Source organism: Monodon monoceros, unplaced genomic scaffold, assembly GCF_005190385.1.
Source record: "Monodon monoceros isolate NGI ecotype Baffin Bay Population unplaced genomic scaffold, NGI_Narwhal_1 Super_Scaffold_18, whole genome shotgun sequence".
NCBI classification, from domain to species: Eukaryota; Metazoa; Chordata; class Mammalia; order Artiodactyla; family Monodontidae; genus Monodon; species Monodon monoceros.
In genome coordinates, this window is record NW_021703774.1 from 82,740,705 (window position 1) to 82,762,507 (window position 21,803).

At 37.7% G+C, this 21,803-nt stretch overlaps 2 protein-coding genes across 13 annotated transcripts in view; one reads left to right on the plus strand and one right to left on the minus strand.

The window, feature by feature from the left end:
• Positions 1-7,898, plus strand: part of ST7L (suppression of tumorigenicity 7 like) — a 154,032-nt gene extending 146,134 nt beyond the window's left edge. For 9 of the 11 annotated variants that reach the window (XM_029228653.1, XM_029228658.1, XM_029228650.1 and 6 more), the window contains one exon: positions 6,259-7,898. In XM_029228653.1, the coding sequence (XP_029084486.1) occupies positions 6,259-6,474 (216 nt within the window). In that variant the 3' untranslated portion in view covers positions 6,475-7,898. Of the gene's footprint in view, positions 1-1,814; positions 1,917-6,258 lie in introns of all 11 variants that reach the window. The other 2 variants (XM_029228660.1, XM_029228649.1) reach the window with 2 other exon arrangements.
• Positions 1-21,803, minus strand: part of CTTNBP2NL (CTTNBP2 N-terminal like) — a 63,917-nt gene that overhangs the window by 7,309 nt on the left and 34,805 nt on the right. The gene's annotated exons all lie outside the window — the stretch shown is intronic.

A 21,803-nucleotide genomic window follows, 5' to 3' on the forward strand; every position in this document is an offset into this window, starting at 1 on the left:
AGAGTCTGTGACCTTAACCACCACACTTACTGCCTCAGCTTATGAATGCTTCTATTACCAACACGTATATCTTATCTTTTCTGTGCTATGGCATTTACATTTCTAAAATACGGTAAGCATAATACCTTTAAGAGTTTATATGTTTAGAGACCTAACCAGCTGGCTGTAGATAAGTAAAGGCCGCTAGAGATATTTTTACATTATAATCGAGGGCTGTTTGTGATTTGTCCACATAGAACTTCACTCAATTTTTGGCAGGTCAAGAGGGTGGAGGCACTCACCACTAGAGGTGCAGACAAAGTCCTTCTACCTGCTGCCAAATTCCACCCCCTTCTTCTAACCTCTGTTCAGCTGTCTTCCATCCTCCTTTCTGTCCCCTTCAGGGCTTGGTGAGCTTTGGGGATGAAAGGGAACTTCAGCAGGGAATGTGGGCTGGTGCTTGTAGTCTGGCCTGCGGCTTTGGGCCTGGGCGCCAAGTCAGGTCGAATGATCAAGAAGGGAGTGAAAGGAGATTCTTAGGCTTCCCTCTTATGTCTGCTAGGAAAGACTTGAAGTACTATTTCATATAAGCATCATATATTACGTGCAGGTGAACAGAGTGAAATTAACAATTACTTTACTAAACAGACATTTAAATGTTTCCTGAGACATTTTACAAAAAAAAGAAAAAATGAAGTGTTAATAGAGGGTTGTGGAAACTTTCTCAAAAATCATAGCAAAGTACTATATAATTTAAGCTTTCAAATGAAATCTAGTTATGAAAATTACTGTTATTTGTCAAGTTTTAAAAATTATTTCATCAGGAGCTACCACCACCCACAAATGGGAACCCATTTGAAAAGAAAAATACACAATTCAGTGACCATGCTTAAAAAACAAAAACCCTCAAGAAAATAAAGCAAACATGGGGTTTCTCTGACATGTTTCAGTGCTGAAAATTTGATGCCCCCTTCTTCATTAGAGACTGTCCAAGTTCAAGACTCAGGAATTAGCCTTGTGTTACAAATTTGTGTTGGTATCAGTTGGCAGATGTTCAAAGCAGAGTTAGAAGCCCTGGTGGTTTTACTTCTGGCTAGACTACAACTGTCTTAAGTGATGACATTATTGGAGTATTTGGATAACACTGTATACTAAATATTTGAAGAGTGAAATTCATTTGTTCCTTTAAGTTACTGATAACCATCCTCCTAACCTTATTACAAGTGTGCGCGTGTGTGTGGGTGTGCACATGTGAGCATGTAGATTGAAGGGGGGAGGGATTTGAAAGACAGAATCCTATTTTTTTTAGGTCCAAATTAGAAGGAAATTTTCAGTAAAATTTCAAAATAATCTTGTCTATTTAGGATAGAGGAAGACAAGACCAATTCCAAAATTGGCTATTTTTATTAGTGTTTTTAAGAATCATGGCAAGAATAGACAAAAAAGCTAATTTTTAGTTACATATTTAAGAGCATTAATGTCAAAGAACATGGGACTCATCAATGTTTTCTTTTCATTAAGAACATCTGTTTCTTTAAGTTCAGGTATAAAAACATGAGACTGATAACCCAGGATTCACTGGAAGTATCTATTTGTAGCTATTAATGTCCTAAGGCAAATCCTCATTTAGAAAAACACAGACAAAGGAAGCAAGAGAAAAAAAAAAAAACTCTTTAAGAAGTTGAAATTCCACTTTTCTGTCACATCTTTTATTCATGATTACTGTTTCTGTATGATTAGCTATGGGAAAGAAACAATTATTGGTACTAAAATTGGTTTAGCAGGGCAAAAAGAAAAAAGTGAACCTGAGTATTTTTATGACCTTTCCTTTTCAGAACACCATGGAGAAAGTGGGATGGGAGAGCAGAGCTGGGAGTACAATTCATGATCTTGATGATGCTAAGAAGCTGCATCTGCTAAGAAGCTCGCTCTCTCAGGTTTCAGTATATAGTTAACTAATCCTTAAAAATATAACTTTTTAAATAAAACCCACACTGTTATTATCCTGTAGAATTAATAAGCATCACAGAGTTACAAGTAATGGATGAGGAGCTTCTTTGGTGAGGCCTCAGACTTCTCTGAGAATAGTTGTTAAGCTGTCTGTTTTCTCTTGAAGTATTTCACAGTAATTCCATAATCACTTGCATAGTAATTACAAGTTATACAAAATTGGTAGCTTCACACATAAATGAAAAGAATCTGCAGAATAATCTAAAAAAGGCTCCTTGTCACAAAACAATTATTTTAAGTACATTCTAATATGGGACCCGAATATGGGAAAAGTGAATTCTGTATTTATTATACCAAACACTGGATTGGAAAATGGGAGATGGAACACAGTATTTTCCATCCAACTTAATGCTTCAGTCAGGTGAATTGTACGTATTTACACACTTAACAGCACAAATAATAACAACAATAACTAAAAATAGATGTTAAGATTTGACAAATGAAAGAAGAGCTTTAGTGGAGGTGTGCATTGGCTATCTATTCCTGCATAACAAATTACTCCCAAATTTAAATGCTTAGTAAACATTTTTTATCTCATACAGTTTCTGAGGGTCAGGAATCTGGGAGGGGCTGAGGGCTGAGCTGGGTGCTTCTGGCTCAGTGTCTCATGAGGTTGCAGTCAAGCTGCTGGCCAAGGATGCAGCCATCTGAGGGCACGACTAGGGCTGGAGGATCCATTTCCAAGCTTAGTTGTTGGGCTAGGCCTTGGTTCCTTGCACGTACTGGCTTCCAGCAGAGCAAGTGATGTGTGAGAGTGAGAGACAGACATACATAGACACATCCAGATGGAAGTCCCACTGTCTTGTAACCTAATCTCAGAAGTGACTTACCATCATTTCTGGTGTATTCTAGCAATCACACGGACCAACCCTGGTAAATGTGGGTGGGTGGGGGACTACTTAAGGGTGTGAATATTATGAGGGAGGACCACTGGGGGCCATCGTGGAGGCTGGTTATCAACGTGAATGACTGGACATGCTACCACTACCGTTTATGTTTCAGGTCAAAATTTAGAGGCTAAGTACCTGTACTAAAAACTATCAACGCTGAGTTTTAATATTTTAATGAAATTCCAGCTATTTTATAAGAACTTTAAAATGATCTGGATTTCACTTTGGGGGAGAGGAGTTCAGGAGTACAGCTAAAATCAATCAATTTCTTGCAATTTCATTATTTTTACTTCAATGACAACATATATTTTAACTGAACAGAAATTCCTACATTGTCAGAAAACACAATGATCTTTATTTCAGACAACAGTAAAGTAACTGGCTGGTTAGACAGATTCAATGATAGAAGATATTACTATAGCAGACAAAACATACTAGTCATCTATTACTCATTTATTTTTACTGTTATAGCCTGAATGAAACACACCACTACTGAATGCTTAAAATAAAACCACATAATATCCTTGGATATGCCATGTTTGCTCTCCAAAAATTTCAGCTTTGCTATGATAAACTATAAAAAGAAATATGAAGCAATCACCATCTCTCTATAATAAATAATTTATTTATTATAATAACATACACGTATATATCATATATACATAAATAATAGTTCAATAATATTATATGTAGATAATAGTATATATATATACATATATATATATGTATATATATATATATATTGACTGCATTGGGTCTTCGTTGCTGTGTGCGGGCTTTCTGTAGTTGCAGCAAGCCAGGGCTATTCTTCATTGTGGTGCGCGGCCTTCTCATTGCAGTGGCTTCACTTGTTGCAGAGCACAGGCTCTGGCGCCCGGGCTTCAGTAGTTGTGGTGTGTGGGCTCAGCAGTTGTGGCGCATGGGCTTAGTTGCTCCACGGCATGTGGGATCTTCCCGGACCAGGGATCGAACCTGTGTCCCCTGCATTGGCAGGCGGATTCTTAACCACTGTGCCACCAGGGAAGTCCCGATAATGGTATAAATTATATATATATTTCAATCTTAAAATAGGAAATCTCTTTATTCTTTGGATGATAATCACCAACATGAGAAGTGGTTCCAAATGTAAAGGTGAAGAATTATGGCCCATTTAAATGGGGGTTTATATTTAAGTACAAGGTTTTATTTTCAAGACTCAGGCTGATACCAGAACTGTATTAGAATATGCAATTTTGCCATTTGTTGCCAATTCTGAAGTGATACTTATAAAAGTAAACAGCAATATAAACATTATGCCGTTAAAAACATCTGAATACTTCTATGTCAGGGATCAGAAAGACAAAAAACGTGATTCCAAAATGGTTTTTATTAATGTTACCAAAAGCATGTTAAAGGAATCCTTTGTACACACAATTTGAATCTATTAATCTTCAAATCATTTATACTCTGGAGTCCCTAATAAACTATAAATAGCTGCCTGGACAACTGGAAATAAAGCAACCATTCTGGATGAAGATGATAATAACATTACAAGTATAACCTTTGTTCTGGAAGCTCCTTTTCACTTGCTGAAAGAAAACCAGATTTTACTGTTTGATAATATTGATAAAAGAGGATCTAGCCTCATTGGAATTAAACTAATTTCTGGAAAATGCACAAAATTTATCATGGGAGGGCTTCCCTGGTGGCACAGTGGATGAGAGTCCGCCTGCCGATGCAGGGGACACGGGTTCGTGCCCCGGTCCGGGAGGATCCCACATGCTGCGGAGCGGCTGGGCCCGTGAGCCATGGCCGCTGAGCCAGCGTGTCCGGAGCCTGTGCTCTGCAGTGGGAGAGGCCACAACAGTGAGAGGCCCACGTACCGCAAAAAAAATAAATAAATAAAAAATATCATGGGAGCAAAAAGAGAAAATTATCATCATTTAAAAAATATGTCTAATATATTATTGAAAACCGAGTGCTCCTTCCACTTAACCATAAATGCTGTATTCTCAGATCTGGTCTTTTCTATATGTTTATTTTCTTTAATACGTTTGGGCCCTAGAGTCTAACAGAACTGGGATTATATCCTGTCACTACTACTTTCTGTATTACCTTTAGTAACAACCTTAACTTCTCTGTGCCTCAGATTCCTCATCTGTAGAATGAGAGTAACAATCTACCTATAGGTTTGTTATAAAAATTAAATGAGTAATGTAAAATGCTTCCTATAGTACCTGACACAAAGTACTATAAATATGAATTATTTTTTTCAATAACCAAATTTAGAATATAGATTTTCCTGTTTTAGAGCCAATAACTTAAACTCAACCCCACAGACTTAAGATTCTGTAAAATTGGATCAGGCTAGTAAATCTCCATTAAAAGCAAAACGAAATTCACCAATCCCAGATAACTCAGAAGTAACACATCACTAAAAATTATCAGGAACCTGGATAACCAATAACATTCTATTTACTTAACAATCAATCCTGAACTGGCATGTGACATATTATATAATGTGGTCAATTGATATTTATCTCTTGCATTGTTATTAAACACTTCTCACTCTTCTGTCTTTTCTTTCAACCTACTTAGATTGCAAGTGATCTGAAGGAAAAAGCACTTAATACATCTTTCTTCTTCCTATATCCTATATTTTGCCTTAAGCCCAAGACATGTAACATATTTTCCAGCCTCTTTCCTGATGTCTTAGCCTCTCCTTACTCTCATCATTTTAGTGAGGTCAATATTTTATTTTGCTGTTAGTAAAATCTAGGATTTACTTAGTATAATCACTTAAGGTAATATCGATATATATATTTAGCAAACTGACTTTGAAGCAGATGAGCTTCAAAGATTCCCCTTGTATTTTTAATAAAACGTTCATCATCCTGGTAAAAAAAAAAAAAGATTCCCCTTGGGGTCAGTTTGCAACCACAGATATTTATAAAAGCAATTATTTACATAAGTTCAGAGGATCATGTTACAATATTATTTGACTACAGTGTAATAAATTCTTTTGAAGACTAAAAATGGTAAGTTTAGTACAAATAGCTACAGGTGTAGTACTTCTAGCTAGTAGACTGCTTATTGATAGAATAAGAATATGGGTAAACAGAACAATGTAGCTGCTTCAACATTCAGATTTGAGAGAGTCCTGAGAAAACTCCTAATGACATTGAAATAGCTGTGTTGAGTTTTTTTGTCTTTGTTCTATTATTTTAGGCTATGTATGTGATTGAAACAAGTTACATATACATTTTGGACTGGGTCTAAATAAAAAACTTTTTGAGGTGGGGAAGAAAATGTGTAAGGGATTCTATAAGACCTGAACAAATTAACGCTCTGAATATAAAGTAATAATTTGAAAGTATAATTTTTTTTTTTTTATTTTGAGAAAGAGCGCGCTTTATTGGGAAGAGAGCATTGCACGCGACCAACATATGAAGAGAGCTGGATGGGCGTCCTACACATCATGCTCAAAAGGTACTCAGGATGCTGTGCTAATGAAGATCAGCCGGAACATGGACTCCTGGGAAACTTCCCCAACCTCACACCTCTGAGAGAACACACACTTCCAACCTTTTCCTGGAAGGCAACTGTGGTCCACTAGAGATAGAGTCCCTCAGGGGTGCCTTGTTGTTTTTTATAAAGAACATTTTCTTTAAACTTTTTGAAGTCTTCATTTGTTACTTTTATCCTACGTTCTCTCAAGGCCATCAGACCAGCTTCCATACAGATTGCCTTGATGTTGGCATCAGAGAGGTCGTCTTTAGCCATGATCAAGTCATCCAGGGTTAGTGTTGTCATCCTGCTCGTGTGGATGTGAAAGATGCGCTTCTTCGTCTTTTCATCCGGCAAGGGGAACTCAATCTTCCTGTCAATGCGGCCTGGTCTGTAAGTGCTGGGTCCAAAGTCTCTATTTGGTTTGTGGCCATGATAACTTTCATGTCTCCCCTTGAATCAAACCCATCCAACTGGTTCAACAGCTCCAACATTGTTCGCTGAATTTCTCTCTCACCACCAGAATCTGAGTCATACCTTTCTGACCCAATAGCATCAATTTCATCAATAAACACGACGGATGGTGCATGTTCTTCAGCAACTCAAAGCAGTTCCCGAACAAGATTGGGCCCATTGCCTAGATAACTTCTAAATAAGTTCAGAGCCAACCACTCTCAAGAAAGTGGCCGAGTTTTGGTTTGCTACTGCTTTGGCTAGGAAGGTTTTACCTGTGCCAGGTGGACCATACAGAATGACCCCCTTAGGGGGCTTTATACCCATCTCTTCATAATATTTAGGATGAGTGAGTGGAAGTTCCACAGATTCCTTAATTTCCTGGATTTGGTTGTCCAATGCTCCAATATCAGCATAGGTCTCCTGGGGGGCCTTTTCCACCTTCATCATTGTGATCAAGGGATCCGTGTCATCCATCAGCACCCCTATCACAGCATGCACCTGTGGCTGAGCAGGACCGAGCAGCCCGGTTCCAGCAGATCCTTGTCTACAAATGAAAGAATGCTGACGTAGTGTTCTGAGCCCACAGACGTAGACACGATGGCATGACTGTCATCAATGATCTCTTCGAAGATTCCTACCGACATTGGGGTGCCCCTCAGATCACCCACCTTTGATCTTTCCTCCTCTTGCTTTTCTTCTAAAGGCCTCATTTGTTCCAGATTTCTAATGAATTCTTCCTCCATGAGAAGACAGTCTTCAGTTCTCTCTAACTTCAACATTAACCAGTACTGAGTGTGAGATGTCACCAGGGGCAGTATGCTGGCAGCATCTGGTCCCTTTATTCTCTTCTTCTTTTGCCCCACTCTAGCTGGTATAGGAGATTCATAATTCTTTTTCTTATCCTTGTCATCCTTCTTTCCACCTCCAGGACCATGGCCACCACTCTTTGACACATCTTGCTTCGGCCACTTGAGCCGCTGCTGCCAGAAGTCGAAAGTATAATTTTTAATGCTGCATTAGATCTTAATCTCTTTTATTCAGGGGACCATACATCTCTTAAAATATAATGAGAGGGAGGACCGTCAAGATGGTGGAGGAGTAAGATGTGGAGATCAACTTGCTCCCCACAAATACATCAAAAATACATCTACATGTGGAACAACCCCTACAGAACACCTACCGCACCCTGGCAGAAGACCTCAGACTTCCCAAAAGTCAAGAAACTCCCCATGTACCTGGCTGTTTGGCTGACAAGGTCTTGGTGCTCTGGCCATGTGTCAGGCCTGAGCCTCTGAGTGGGAGACCCAAGTTCAGGGCACTGGACCACCAGAGACCTCATGGCCCCATGTAATATCAATCAGCGAAGGCTCTCCCAGAGATCTCCATCTCAACGCTAAAACCCAGCTCCACTCAACGACCAGCAAGCTCCAGTGCTGGACACCCCATGCCAAACAAATAGCAAGACAGGAACACAACCCCACCCATTAGCAGAGAGGCTGCCTAAAATCATACTAAGTCCACAGACACCCCAAAACACACCACCAGATGTAGTCCTGCTCACCAGAAAGACAAGATCCAGCCTCATCCACCAGAACACAGGCACCAGTCCCCTCCATCAGGAAGCGTACGCAACCCACTGAACCAACCTTACCCACTGGGGGGCAGACACCAAAAAAAAAGGGAAACATGAACCTGCAGCATGTGAAAAGGAGACCCCCCAAAAGTAAGTTAATCAAAATGAGAAGACAGAGAAATATGCAGCAGATGAAGGAGCAAGGTAAAAACCCACCAGACCAAACAAATGAAGAGGAAATAGGCAGTGTACCTGAAAAAGAAATCAGAGTAATGATAGTAAAGATGATCCAAAATCTTGGAAATAGAATGGAGAAAATATAAGAAACGTTTAACAAGAACCTAGAAGAGCTAAAGAGCAAACAAAGAATGATGAACAACACAATAAATGAAATTAAAAATTCTCTAGGAGGAATCAATAGCAGAATAACTGAGGCAGAAGAACGGATAAGTGACCTGGAAGATAAAATAGTGGAAAAAACTACCACAGAGCAGAATAAAAAAAAAATAATGATAAGAATTAAGGACAGTCTCAGAGACCTCCGGGACAACATTAAATGCAAGAACATTTGAATTATAGGGGTCCCAGAAGAAGAAGAGAAAAAGAAAGAGACTGAGAAAATATTTGAAGAGATTATAGTTGAAAACTTCCCTAACATGGGAAAGGAAATAGTCAATCAAGTCCAGGAGGCGCAGAGAATCCCATACAGGATAAATCCAAGAAGAAACACGCCAAGACACATACTATCAAAAAATACATACAAAGTAAAAATATTAAAAGGAGCAAGGGAAAAGCAACAAATAACATACAAGGGAATCCCCATAAGGTTAACAGCTGATCTTTCAGCAGAAATTCTGCAAGCCAGAAGGGAGTGGCAGGACATATTTAAAGGGATGAAAGGGAAAAAACTACAACCAAGACTACTCTACCCAGCAAGGATCTCAATCAGATTCAACAGAGAAACTAAAACCTTTACAGACAAGCAAAAGCTGAGAGAATTCAGGACCACCAAAGCAGCTTTACAACAAATGCTAAAGGAACTTCTCTAGGCAGGAAACAGAAGAGAAGGAAAAGACCTACAATAGCAAACCCAAAACAAGAAAATGGTAATAGGAACATACATAGCGATAACTACCTTAAATGTAAATGGATTAAATGCTCCAACCAGAAGACAAAGACTGGCTGAATGGATACAAAAACAAGACCCGTATATATGTCATCTACAAGAGATCCACTTCAGACCTAGGGACACATACAGACTGAAAGTGAGGGGATGAAAAACATATTCCATGCAATGGAAATCAAAAGAAAGCTGGAATAGCAATTCTCATATCAGACAAAACAGACTTTAAAATAAAGACTATTACAAGAGACAAAGAAGGACACTACATAATGATCAAGGGATCAATCCAAGAAGAAAATATAACAATTGTAAATAATTATGCGCCTGACGTAGGAGTACCTCAACACATAAGGCAAATGTAACAGCCATAAATGGGGAAATTGACAGTAACACAATCATAGAAGGGGACTTTAACACCCCACTTTCACCAATGGACAGATCATCCAAAATGAAAATAAATAAGGAAACACAAGCTTTAAATGATACATTAAACAAGATGGACTTAATTGATATTTATAGGACATTCCATCCAAAACCAACAGAATACACTTTGTTCTCAAGTGCTCATGGAACATTCTACAAGATAGATCATATCTTGGGTCACAAATCAAGCCTTGGTAAATTTAAGAAAACTGAAATCGTATCAAGTATCTTTTCCGACCACTATGTTATGAGACTAGATATCAATTACAGGAAAAAAATCTGTAAAAAATAGACGCATGGCGGCTAAACAATACGCTACTAAATAACCAAGAGATCACTGAAGAAATCAAAGAGGAAATCAAAAAATACCTAGAAACAAATGACAATGAAAACACGACTACCCAAAACCTATGGGATACAGCAAAAGCAGTATTAAGACAGAAGTTTATAGCAACACAATCCTACCTCAAGAAACAAGAAACACCTCAAATCAACAACCTAACCTTACACCTAAAGCAATTAGAGAAAGAAGAACAAAAAAACCCCAAAGTTAGTAGAAGGAAAGAAACCATAAAGATCAGATCAGAAATAAATGAAAAAGAAATGAAGGAAATGACAGCAAAGATCAATAAAACTAAAAGCTGGTTCTTTGAGAAGATAAACAAAATAGATAAACCATTAGCCAGACTCATCTAGAAAAAAGGGAGAAGACTCAAATCAACAGAAGTAGAAATGAAAAAGGAGAAGTAACAACTGACACAGAAGAAATACAAGGATCATGAGAGATTACTACAAGCAGGTATATGCCAATAAAACGGACAACCTGGAAGAAATGGACAAATTCTTAGAAAAGCACAACCTTCCAAGACTGAACCAGGAAGAAATAGAAAATATAAACAGACCAATCACAAGCACTGAAATTGAAACTGTGATTAAAAATCTTCCAACAAACAAAAGCCCAGGACCAGATGGCTTCACAGGCGAATTCTATCAAAGATTTAGAGAAGAGCTAACACCTATCCTCCTCAAACTCTTCCAAAATACAGCAGAGGGAGGAACACTCCCAAACTCATTCTATGAGGCCACCATCACCCTGATACCAAAACCAGACAAAGATGTCACAAAGAAAGAAAACTACAGGCCAATATCACTGATTAACATAGATGCAAAAATCCTCAACAAAATACTAGCAAACACAATCCAGCAGCACATTAAAAGGATCATACACCATGATCAAGTGGGTTTTATCCCAGGAACGCAAGGATTCTTCAATATACGCAAATCAATCAATGTGATACACCATATTAAAAAATTGAAGGAGAAAAACCATATGATCATCTCAATAGATGCAGAAAAAGCTTTCGACAAAATTCAACCTGCATTTATGATAAAAACTCTCCAGAAAGTAGGCATAGAGGGAACTTAACTCAACATAATAAAGGCCATGTATGACAAACCCACAGCCAACATCATTCTCAATGGTGAGAAACTGAAACCATTTCCACTAAGATCAGGAACAAGACAAGGTTGCCCACTCTCACCACTATTATTCAACATAGTTTTGGAAGTTTTAGCCACAGCAATCAGAGATTAAAAAGAAATATAAGGAATCCAAATTGGAAATGAAGTAAAACTGTCACTGTTTGCAGATGACATGATACTATACATATAGAATCCTGAAGATGCTACTAGAAAACTACTAGAGCTAATCAATGAATTTGGTAAAGTAGCAGGATACAAGATTAATGCACAAATATCTCTTGCATTCGTATACACTAATGATGAAAAATCTGAAAGAGAAATTAAGGAAACACTCCCATTTACCACTGCAAGAAAAAGAATAAAATACCTAGGAATAAACCTACCTAGGTTTGTAGGAGACAAAAGACCTACATGCAGAAAACTATAAGACACTGATGAAAGAAATTAAAGATGATACAAACAGATGGAGAGATATACCATGTTCTTGGAATGGAAGATTTAACATTGTGTAAATGACTATACTACCCAAAGCAATCTACAGATTCAGTGCAATCCCTATCAAACCACCAATGGCATTTTTCACAGAACTAGAACCAAAAATTTCACAATTTGTATGGAAACACAAAAGACCTCGAATAGCCAAAGCAATCTTGAGAAAGAAAAACAGAGCTGGAGGAATCTGGCTCCTTGATTTCAGACTATACTACAAAGCTACAGTAATCAAGACAGTACGGTATTGGCACAAAAACAGAAATATAGATCAATGGAACAGGATAGAAAGCCCAGAGATAAACCCACGCATATATGGTCACCTTTTCTTTTTCTTTTTTTGGTCACCTTATCTTTGATAAAGGAGGCAAGAATATACAGTGGAGAAAAGACAGCCTCTTCAATAAGTGGTGCTGGGAAAACTGGACAGTTACATGTAAAAGTATAAAATTAGAACACTCCCTAACACCATACACAAAAATAAACTCAAAATGGATTAAAGACCTAAATGTAAGGCCAGACACTATAAATCTCTTAGAGGAAAACAAAGGCAGAACACTCTATGACATAAATCACAGCAAGATCCTTTTTGACCCACCTCCTAGAGAAATGGAAATAAAAACAAAAATAAACAAATGGGACCTAATGAAACTTCAAAGCTTTTGCACAGCAAAGGAAACCATAGCCAAGATGAAAAGACAGCCCTCAGAATGGGAGAAAACATTTGCAAATGAAGCAACTGACAAAGGATTAATCTCCAAAATTTACAGCAGCTCTTGCAGCTCAATATCAAAAAAACAAACAATCCAATCCCATCCACAAATGGGCAGAAGACCAAAACAGACATTTCTCCAAAGAAGATATACAGATTGCCAACAAACACATGAAAGGATGCTCAACATCACTATTCATTAGAGAAATGCAAGTCAAAACTACAATGAGGTATCACTTCACACTAGTCAGAATGGCCACCATCCAAAAATCTACAAACAATAAATGCTGGAGAGGGTGTGGAGAAAAAGGAACCCTCTTGCACTGATGGTGGGAATGTTAACTGATACAGCCGCTATGGAGAACAGTATGGAGGTTCCTTAAAAAACTAAAAATAGAACTACCATACGACCCAGCCATCCCACTACTGGGCATATACCCTGAGAAAACCATAATTCAAAAAGAGTCATGTACCACAATGTTCACTGCAGCTCTATTTACAATAGCCAGGACATGGAAGCAACCTAAGTGTCCATCAAAAGATGAATGGATGGAGAAGATGTGGCGCATAAATACAATGGAATATTACTCAGCCATGAAGAGAAATGAAACTGAGTTATCTGTAATGAGGTGGATGGACCTAGAGTTTGTCATACAGAGTGAAGTAAGTCAGAGAGAGAAAAACAAATACCATATGGTTACACATATATATGGAATCTAAAAAAAAAAGAAAAAGGTTCTGAAGAACCTAGGGGCAGGACAGGAATAAAGACACAGACATAGACAATGGACTTGAGGACACAGAGAGGGGGAAGGGTATGCTGAGACGAAGTGAGAGAGTGGTACTGACATATATACACTACCAAATGTAAAACAGATAGCTAGTGGGAAGCAGCTGCATAGCACAGGGAGATCAGCTAGGTGCTTTGTGTCCACCTAGAGGGGTGGGATAGGGAGGGTGGGAGGGTGATACAAGAGGGAGGGGACATGGGGACATATGTATACATATAGCTGATTCACTTTGTTATACAGCAGCAACTAACACAACAATGTAAAGCAATTATACTCCAGTAAAGATGTTAAAAAAATGACAGTTGACACCTACTTCATACCATACACAAAAAGAAGGATGGATCACAGACCTAAAAATATATATGAATGGCCAAAAAGTACATGAAAAAGTGATCACTCATTAGTGATCAGGGAGATCACATGAAAAAGTGATCACTCATTAGTGATCAGGGAGATGTAAATTAAAACAACGATAGTACTATACGGCCATTAAAAAGGCTAAAATTTAAGACCGACAACATCAAATGTTATAAAGGATATGGAGTAACTAGAATGCTCACATTGCTGGTGGAAGTATAAACGTAGAACTATTTTGGAAATTAATCTCGAAGTTTCTCATAAAGTTAGAAAATGCCTACCTGCTATTCCACTTCTAAGTATTTGTCTAAAAGAAATGAAAACATATATCCACAAAGACTTTTACACAATTATCCAGAGTAGCTTTATTCATAATGGCCCCATACTGGAAACAATCAAATATCAAACACTAGGAGAACAGATAAGTAAAATGTGACGAATTCATGAAATGGAATACTATTCAGCAATAAAAAGGGACAAATTACTGATACATACAATTACACTGATGAAACTGAAAATCATTATATCGAACAAAAAAGTGCCAGACATAAAAGAATGTATTCTCTGTGACTCTGTTCTAATGGGCAAAACTAATCTGTGGTGAAGAAAATCAGAACAGTGGTTACATCTGGATATAGGGGGGGACAAATGACCAGGGAGGGGCATAAGATAACTTTTTGGTGTGATGAGAATGTTTATGTCTTGATAGGAGTGTAGGTCAAATGGAGTGGCATTTGTCAAAACTTATTGAACTGAACACTTAAGATCTGTGCATTTCACTATATCTAAAATATATCTCTAGTTTAAAAACATAAATATGTATAGTGAGAGTTAAAGGAAAATTGAGTTATATGTAACATATGCTTTATATATTCTGTTTCAGAAACATGGGAAGTTCAAACCAAAGTAATTTTAATAGTAATAACAACAGGAGAAGCAACAAGGGAGGTGCTCACACTCGAGTGCTCATTACCTACTGAGCAGTGTGCTCAGTGCTTTACATAGCTCATCTCATCCTAGCAGCATTCCTCTGCAGGTAGACAGCACTGTATCTCCATTTTACAGAAGAAACTGAACATTAACGTGTGACTTTCCCAAGGTCAGAAAGCCAGTTAAGAAGTGGAGAAGAACAGTAAATGGTATATAGTAAGTGCTGAATATGTTAACTGAATGAGTAATACACATAAACAGATATTCCCCAGGACTTCATAGCAATGAATTTCAATTTAGTAGGTCTCGATCAGTAGCTTAAAAATGAAATAGGACAGAATTGAAAACATTGTAGAGCACTGAATGCTGTGAGTACTATTTCCAGAAAATTTTCTTCTGGCATAAGAATATAGGTGTGTGTATATCTGTGTGTGTATGTGCACACGTTGGTGTGTCCCTTGGGTCACAATGCAAAGTCTATTTTTTACTATGTGTCCCTGCCAAAAGCGTTTGAAAAACAGTAGAATAGAATGAAGAACCTAAGAAGAATGACTCCTGAATCTATAAACAGTTTAAGCTGTAATAAACATGTGAATTCTAATAGAAGTAATAAGGAATCAGGATTAGTATTTTAAACTAATGAATGTTATAAAAGTCTACAGACCAGGAGAAGTTTGGCCTAACATCAAATATACAAAATGTAAAAAAAAAAAAAAAAAAAAAGTCTGTGTTACCAGGGTTAGACAATCAAAAATAGCCCTGCAGAAGCCTGAGAAGATTTTCTGGATGTATGGCTGATTCACAGGGGCACATGTTTGAATGCTTATATTGAATACTTAATGTTTGCTGGGTACTATATATGCTAAGTGATGTGGGTAATATTGGGGGGATATAGATTTGACTAAACTGCTGCTCTCAAGGAGCTTAAAATTTGCCAGGCAAGTTTAAGGCCTAAGAGCAGAAAAAAAACAAGCTGCTTCTGCGTATTTAAATGTATTCTAAACAATACCATTAATGTTTAGAGGAACACCAAGTACAATCTGTTTGATCAGAACTTTCTAAGACTCAGCCCTTACACTCATAAGGAATAGGAAGGAAAAGGCCAACCCTGGAAGTGGGTGGGTTCTGGCAGATAAATGGGACTATTAGCAATTTAATGAATCACAGGAAACACCATGAGGTTGAGGGGGCACAATCCAAAAACTGTCTCTGAAGCGTTACAGAAGGAGACCCAGACCGCAGACTGTAACTCTGTGATACTTTAAGTGACTATGAACTTGAAAATCATCTTTATTAGAGATGTGCTCTGGCTCTTTTACTCACTATATATTAACAGACAGTGTAGAAACTAACTTCAGTGTTAAAATAGTAAAAAAGAGCTTACTAAATAAGCTGAGAAAGGGTGTCTTCCTCTAGTTAGGGGATTCTGAGGAGGGAGGATCTGAAGCTGTATAATTGTGGGATATAGGTCTTAACTCTAAAAATTTGTTTGAAGCAAGATTCTTAAATTACAAACACAGACTGATACTACAAGGAAGCACGGCAAGAAACAAGCTGCTTAAATGTAAGGCCTTGGGAAAAGGGTTCTTACTTGGCTGAGAAGTAAAAGTGTTCACAATTAAAAGTGTACCAAGTAAACAGGAATAAGAAGCTTGTGGGGGAGAAGAGGGTCAAGGGGAGTATAGAGACAGGAAAGAATGATAAAAGGGGACCAGTGTGGTTTAAGAACCACAACGCAGTGAGAACAAGACATCAGGGCAGGCAAACGGAAGCAAGGACAATGTTAATTATACATCCTAACAAGCTCCATGTCACAAGTCAGAGGATGGGAAGACGGCAATTTCTATTGTCACTGCAGCCTTATGTAGAGGGAGGTAGCTAGCTATTCAGTTTCAAACAGCAGTCATACAGGTGGCTTGGGACTCCAGTCAAGGAAGGATCCCTTTTCTTTAGAGAACAGAATGGGGAGGGGGTAAAAAAGCCAAGACTGAAAAGTAAAAGGTGGGCTGTAAGTGCATTGTAGGGTGTTTAATGATAATTTAAAATGTGAACTGGTAATGTTCATCACTACAGTAAAGCACTGAATATACGGTGAAACTGAGCATGTGAAAGTTGATCACTGCTACTATTAATTCCAAGTTATTCCAACCCAAGAATGCCTTCATCTTCATGATAAAAGTCCACTGAAGGGGATCAGAATATGCCTGGATCAGAAGAACAGGAGATCTTTGTTTGGAGATATATAAGCCCTCCTTCCTTTTTATTTTAAAAAGGGGTGATACCATTAGGAAACTTTAAATGTCACCAAAGACAAGAATGGGATAACCTAGACCCTTTCCCCATTTTAATCCCGTAAGGAACAGGAAAACTGGCTCTATTCTAAACCTCTAAGACTTTGTTTTAGCACTCTTTTCCTTTAATGATTTCTAGGTCTGCTGTGTAGATGATAGTCATTCGTCCCACTGATGAAAGATACTGTCAGGAAGGGAAGGACAAGAGACTGAAAGGAAGATTTTAAAGAGAAAAGAACTCAGAGCTATCAATTTGGAAAGCAGAGAAATGGGGGATAATGAAGATTTTGTGAAAGCCAAAAACAAAAACAAAAACACTGGAGAAGTGGGGGATAAAGAAATATATTCTGAAAGATAGAGAAAGGACGTGTAATGTAGACAGATGCCCACAGGGGTCCTTAGCTGAAAAGTGTGGGGAACAATATTTTTTGTAAATATATCTAGATAGATGAAGAAAGATAAGCAACACTGTACTCTTAAAAAGTACTAACTATTTTCTCTGATGCTCTCAAAACTCTCCTTACTAACCTCTTAGGGAATGCAGATTTCAATTTGATAGGAAAGGACACTGAGGTAAAATGTCACTTGATTTTTTTGTTTTTTAGTTGAATACAGATACATAGTGAAAAAAGGTGCATATCCTAATTATTTGTTATCCATTACTAAAAATATGGAAACAAACACAAAGCAATAATTTCCTGTCTGAAGAACAAATTGTTCTTTCTTAGTACAGGGGTGAGATATAAATAATGTCACTGAGTGGGAATTATCAGCAATAGTAAAATTATGAAACTTATCAACCGAAAAAAAATGCACAATGTGAGAGCTGTGAGTTAAGTTTTATTTGGGGCAAACTGAGGACTATAGCCTGGGAGACAGCCTCTCAGACAGCTCTGAAGAAATGCTCCGAAGAGGTAAGTGGGAAGGTCATATATATATTTTGGTGAAGGAGAATACGTGCAATCAAGCACACATTTTGGCAGAAGGTTGCTGCTAGTCACAGAGGAGCAGATGTCTCCGTTACTGATTTTAGTGCTTTTCTAGATATGAGAAGATGCGAGAAATTGGGCTTGTAAAATTTTCTCCTGAAAATATCTACCTGAAGGCCTGTTCTGCCAGTTTCTTGCAGGGCACAGAGTGCCTCATTCCTGAGCTCTGCCCTGAACTCCTTTCAGGGTGTGTTGAAGGTCAGCAACTGCAGTGGCTAGTGACTTCATTCTTGTAGAACCAGATGGCAAGTGACAAGTTTTAGTTGGCAAACTATATTACTATAGTTAAGCCTCTCTTCTCAAAAATATGAATAGATGGAAACCTATTTTTTGGGCCTTTGTTCTTGCATTTATTTTATTTTTTTAAACATCTTTATTGGAGTATAATTACTTTACAATGTTGTGTTAGTTTCTGCTGTATAACAAACTGAATCAGCTATATGTACACATATATCCCCATATTCCCTCCCTCTTGTTCGTCCCTCCCACCCTCCCTATCTTACCCCTCTAGGTGTTCACAAAGCACCGAGCTGATCTCCCTGTGCTATGCAGCTGCTTCCCATTAGCTATTTTACATTTGGTAGTGTATATATGTCAACACTATTCTCTCACTTCGTCCTAGCTTGCCCTTCCCCCTCCCCATGTCCTCAAGTCCATTCTCTACGTCTGTGTCTTTATTCCTGTCCTACCCCTACGTTCTTCAGAAACTCTTTTTTTCTTTAGATTCCATATATATGTGTTAGCATATGGTACTTGTTTTTCTCTTTCTGACTTACTTCACTCTGTATGACAGACTCTAGGTCCATCCACCTCACTACAAATAACTCAATTTCGTTTCTTTTTATGGCTGAGTAATATTCCATTGTATATATGTGCCACATTTTCTTTATCCATTCATCCAATGATGGACACTTAGGCTGCTTCCATGTCCTGGCTATTGTAAACAGTGCTGCAATGAACATTGTGGTACATGTCTCTTTTTGAATTATGGTTTTCTCACAGTATAATGGCAAACTATTTTTTGAGGCTTGAATACATTCAAGTTAAACTTAAAGGGCCTTAACTTACTCTCTCGGATGACAAATATTTCTGAAGAACTTACCAGGTTCTAGATATCTGGGATGCAATGCAGCAAGATAAACAAAGTACCTGCCCCTCATGAATCTTATATTTACTGAAAAAAAGAAATATGAAATATAAAGAAATGAGAGATGAAAATATATAATCTGTGAAGCATATTAGCACAGTAGACAAATTATTACTAATCTAGTACAAAGAAAAAGATAAAACACGTTAAGTATGATTCAACTGTACAAAAATTTATTAGGTATGCTTATATGAGAAGTTCTATATATGAAGTTTCAAATCAGTAAGAAGAGACTTCTGAATTAAATAATAACACTATCTCTTACTCATTTCTACCAATGAATTCAGTCTTTTGTTGAACAGACAACATGTTAGGTATTGAATTAAATTAAAAAAATTTTTTGGAACTTATGCGTATCTTAGCACTCATTGGGTGAAGTTGATTTTTGAGGCAGAAAATACTTTTTGTTGTTGTTGTTTTTTTAATAAATTTATTTATTTTTGGCCGCATTGGGTCTTTGTTGCTGCGTGTGGGCTTTCTCTAGTTGCGTCAAGCGCGGGTTACTCTTCGTTGTGGTGTGCGGGCTTCTCATTGCGGTGGCTTCTCTTGTTGTGGAGCATGGCTAGGCACGTGGGCTTCAGTAGTTGTGGCGCATGGGCTCAGCAGTTTTGGCTCGTAAGCTCTAGAGCGTAGGCTCAGTAGTTGTGGCGCATGGACTTAGTTGCTCCGCAGCATGTGGGATCTTCCCGGACCAGGGCTCGAACCCCAGTCCCCCGCATGGGCAGGCGGATTCTTAACCACTGAGCCACCAGGGAAGCCCCTTGTTGTTGTTAAATGATGAAATATTATGAACTACATACATGAAACTGAAGACAAGAAAAATACTTTGAAGGGCTGTAGGTGTCTTGCTATGATATTAAAATTTCCTAAAATTTTAATCATGTGGCTTCTCATACATATGTTGTCTGTTGTCAGCTTTACTTAATTTGAGTCCATGACCTGTGAAAGAATCTACTCTGGAAGAATAACTTTTAGGTATCCTGCACAAAGGCAGAATTTGAAAATTAGGCAGAAATTTAGTCTTGCTTTTTTGGGGAGAAAATCAGGGATATAGAAGTAGCAAGCTCGTGCTTTCCCTAGGCATGCTATACTTGTCTCTACTCCCTTAACTATATATTCGAATTAACACAGACTTCTGTGAGAAGTATAAACTATCTAGAAGATCGGTAAAAAGTAAATGTTGTTCTTAACTCCTTGCCATCCCATTGCTCACACTATATTTCTTACAAATATAATTTTTATTTTAATTTCATCATTAGTGAATGACTATTTTCTCATAAAATTTTAATTCCATACATAAAGCTGAAGTCCTTCCTAAACATAACCCAATCTCTCTTTCTTTTCCAAAGGTTCTTAGTACGATGACGTTTTCCAAGCACAGATGTGTGTGTAGGGGTGTGTGTGTGTGTGTAATTACAGAGGTATTATTTTAAAACTGTTTTGCAACTTGTTTTCACTTATTGTGTCTTAGAGAATTTTCTAAGTCAGTAAGTACATAGCATTTTTTCCTCCTTTAAAAAAAAGCAATTACATAATATTCCATATTAAGGATGTACCAGTTACACACCTATACTTTACTGATGGATATTTTAGGCTGTTCGTAGTTTTCAAATACTGTATTAAACAATACTGCAATGAGCATCCTTGTGCAGATACAAGAATAGTTTGGTGGAATAGATTTACTGCTGTGCTTTTCTAAGGAAATAATTTCCTATATAATAAAATTCTCAGCTTGATTCTATAAATGCTCCTCTTCCATAAAGATTTTCAGTGAACACACAAGATGGTTTCCTCCTATTCTTTCAAGTGAATCTGACAACTAGCTGAACTGAAATACTAAACGATGGACCACAGGCTTTAACTTTAGAAGCAGCCTCTTTGTCTTTGTTTCTTTTCTCTTTATGGGGGCAACTAGAAATAACCTCTGATTAATCCCAAATCACAAGGCTAACACATGGAAGGAAGACACAATAAGAGGAAGTCAAAATAACAGGAATAAGCTGTTTCCCTTTTTTATTTGTTTTAGTTTCAGGCTGAAAAATGCAATGAAATTCCCCACTGCTGTACTCTTTTCTGAAGCTTTCCCCAACTGCTAGAGAACTGTATATTCTCTAAATAGGTAGCATTTTACAATCTGAATTCCCCCTTTCTTTCCTCAAAGACATAAGAAAAACAGCCCACAGGAAGATGCCAGTTAAATGATAAATGTGCTTATTTTTCTGGCACCTTTACTCTTAAACCCCCTAAATGCCACAATTTGTAATGTAAATGATGACATGTGATAAAAAGCGATTCTTATTTTTTCATTTACTGTTATCTTAGAGAATAGCAAATAGCTGATCAGACAATTACTGAGCTCACTGTTGTATGAGGCCCAATGTTTTTCTGAATGCAACAAAGATACTTAATTACTTAAGAATGTAGTCTTCTTTTTTCACAGATATGCAATTTATAAACATCCCATACATATGACCAGCCTTTCCTGCTTCTTTTGGCTCTTTTGTGCCAGAGTACCCTACCACCAAACCTGGTACTTTCCTTTCACTAATTTCATTCCCTTCCCAGGGCAGACCATTTTGGTGGCTCCTACCATTCTCAAGGGAACCAAGTCAAGGGGAAGGAAGGAAGAGGCTTTGTGAGATGTATTTCTGGCTTCACCAGTTACAACTTAATAC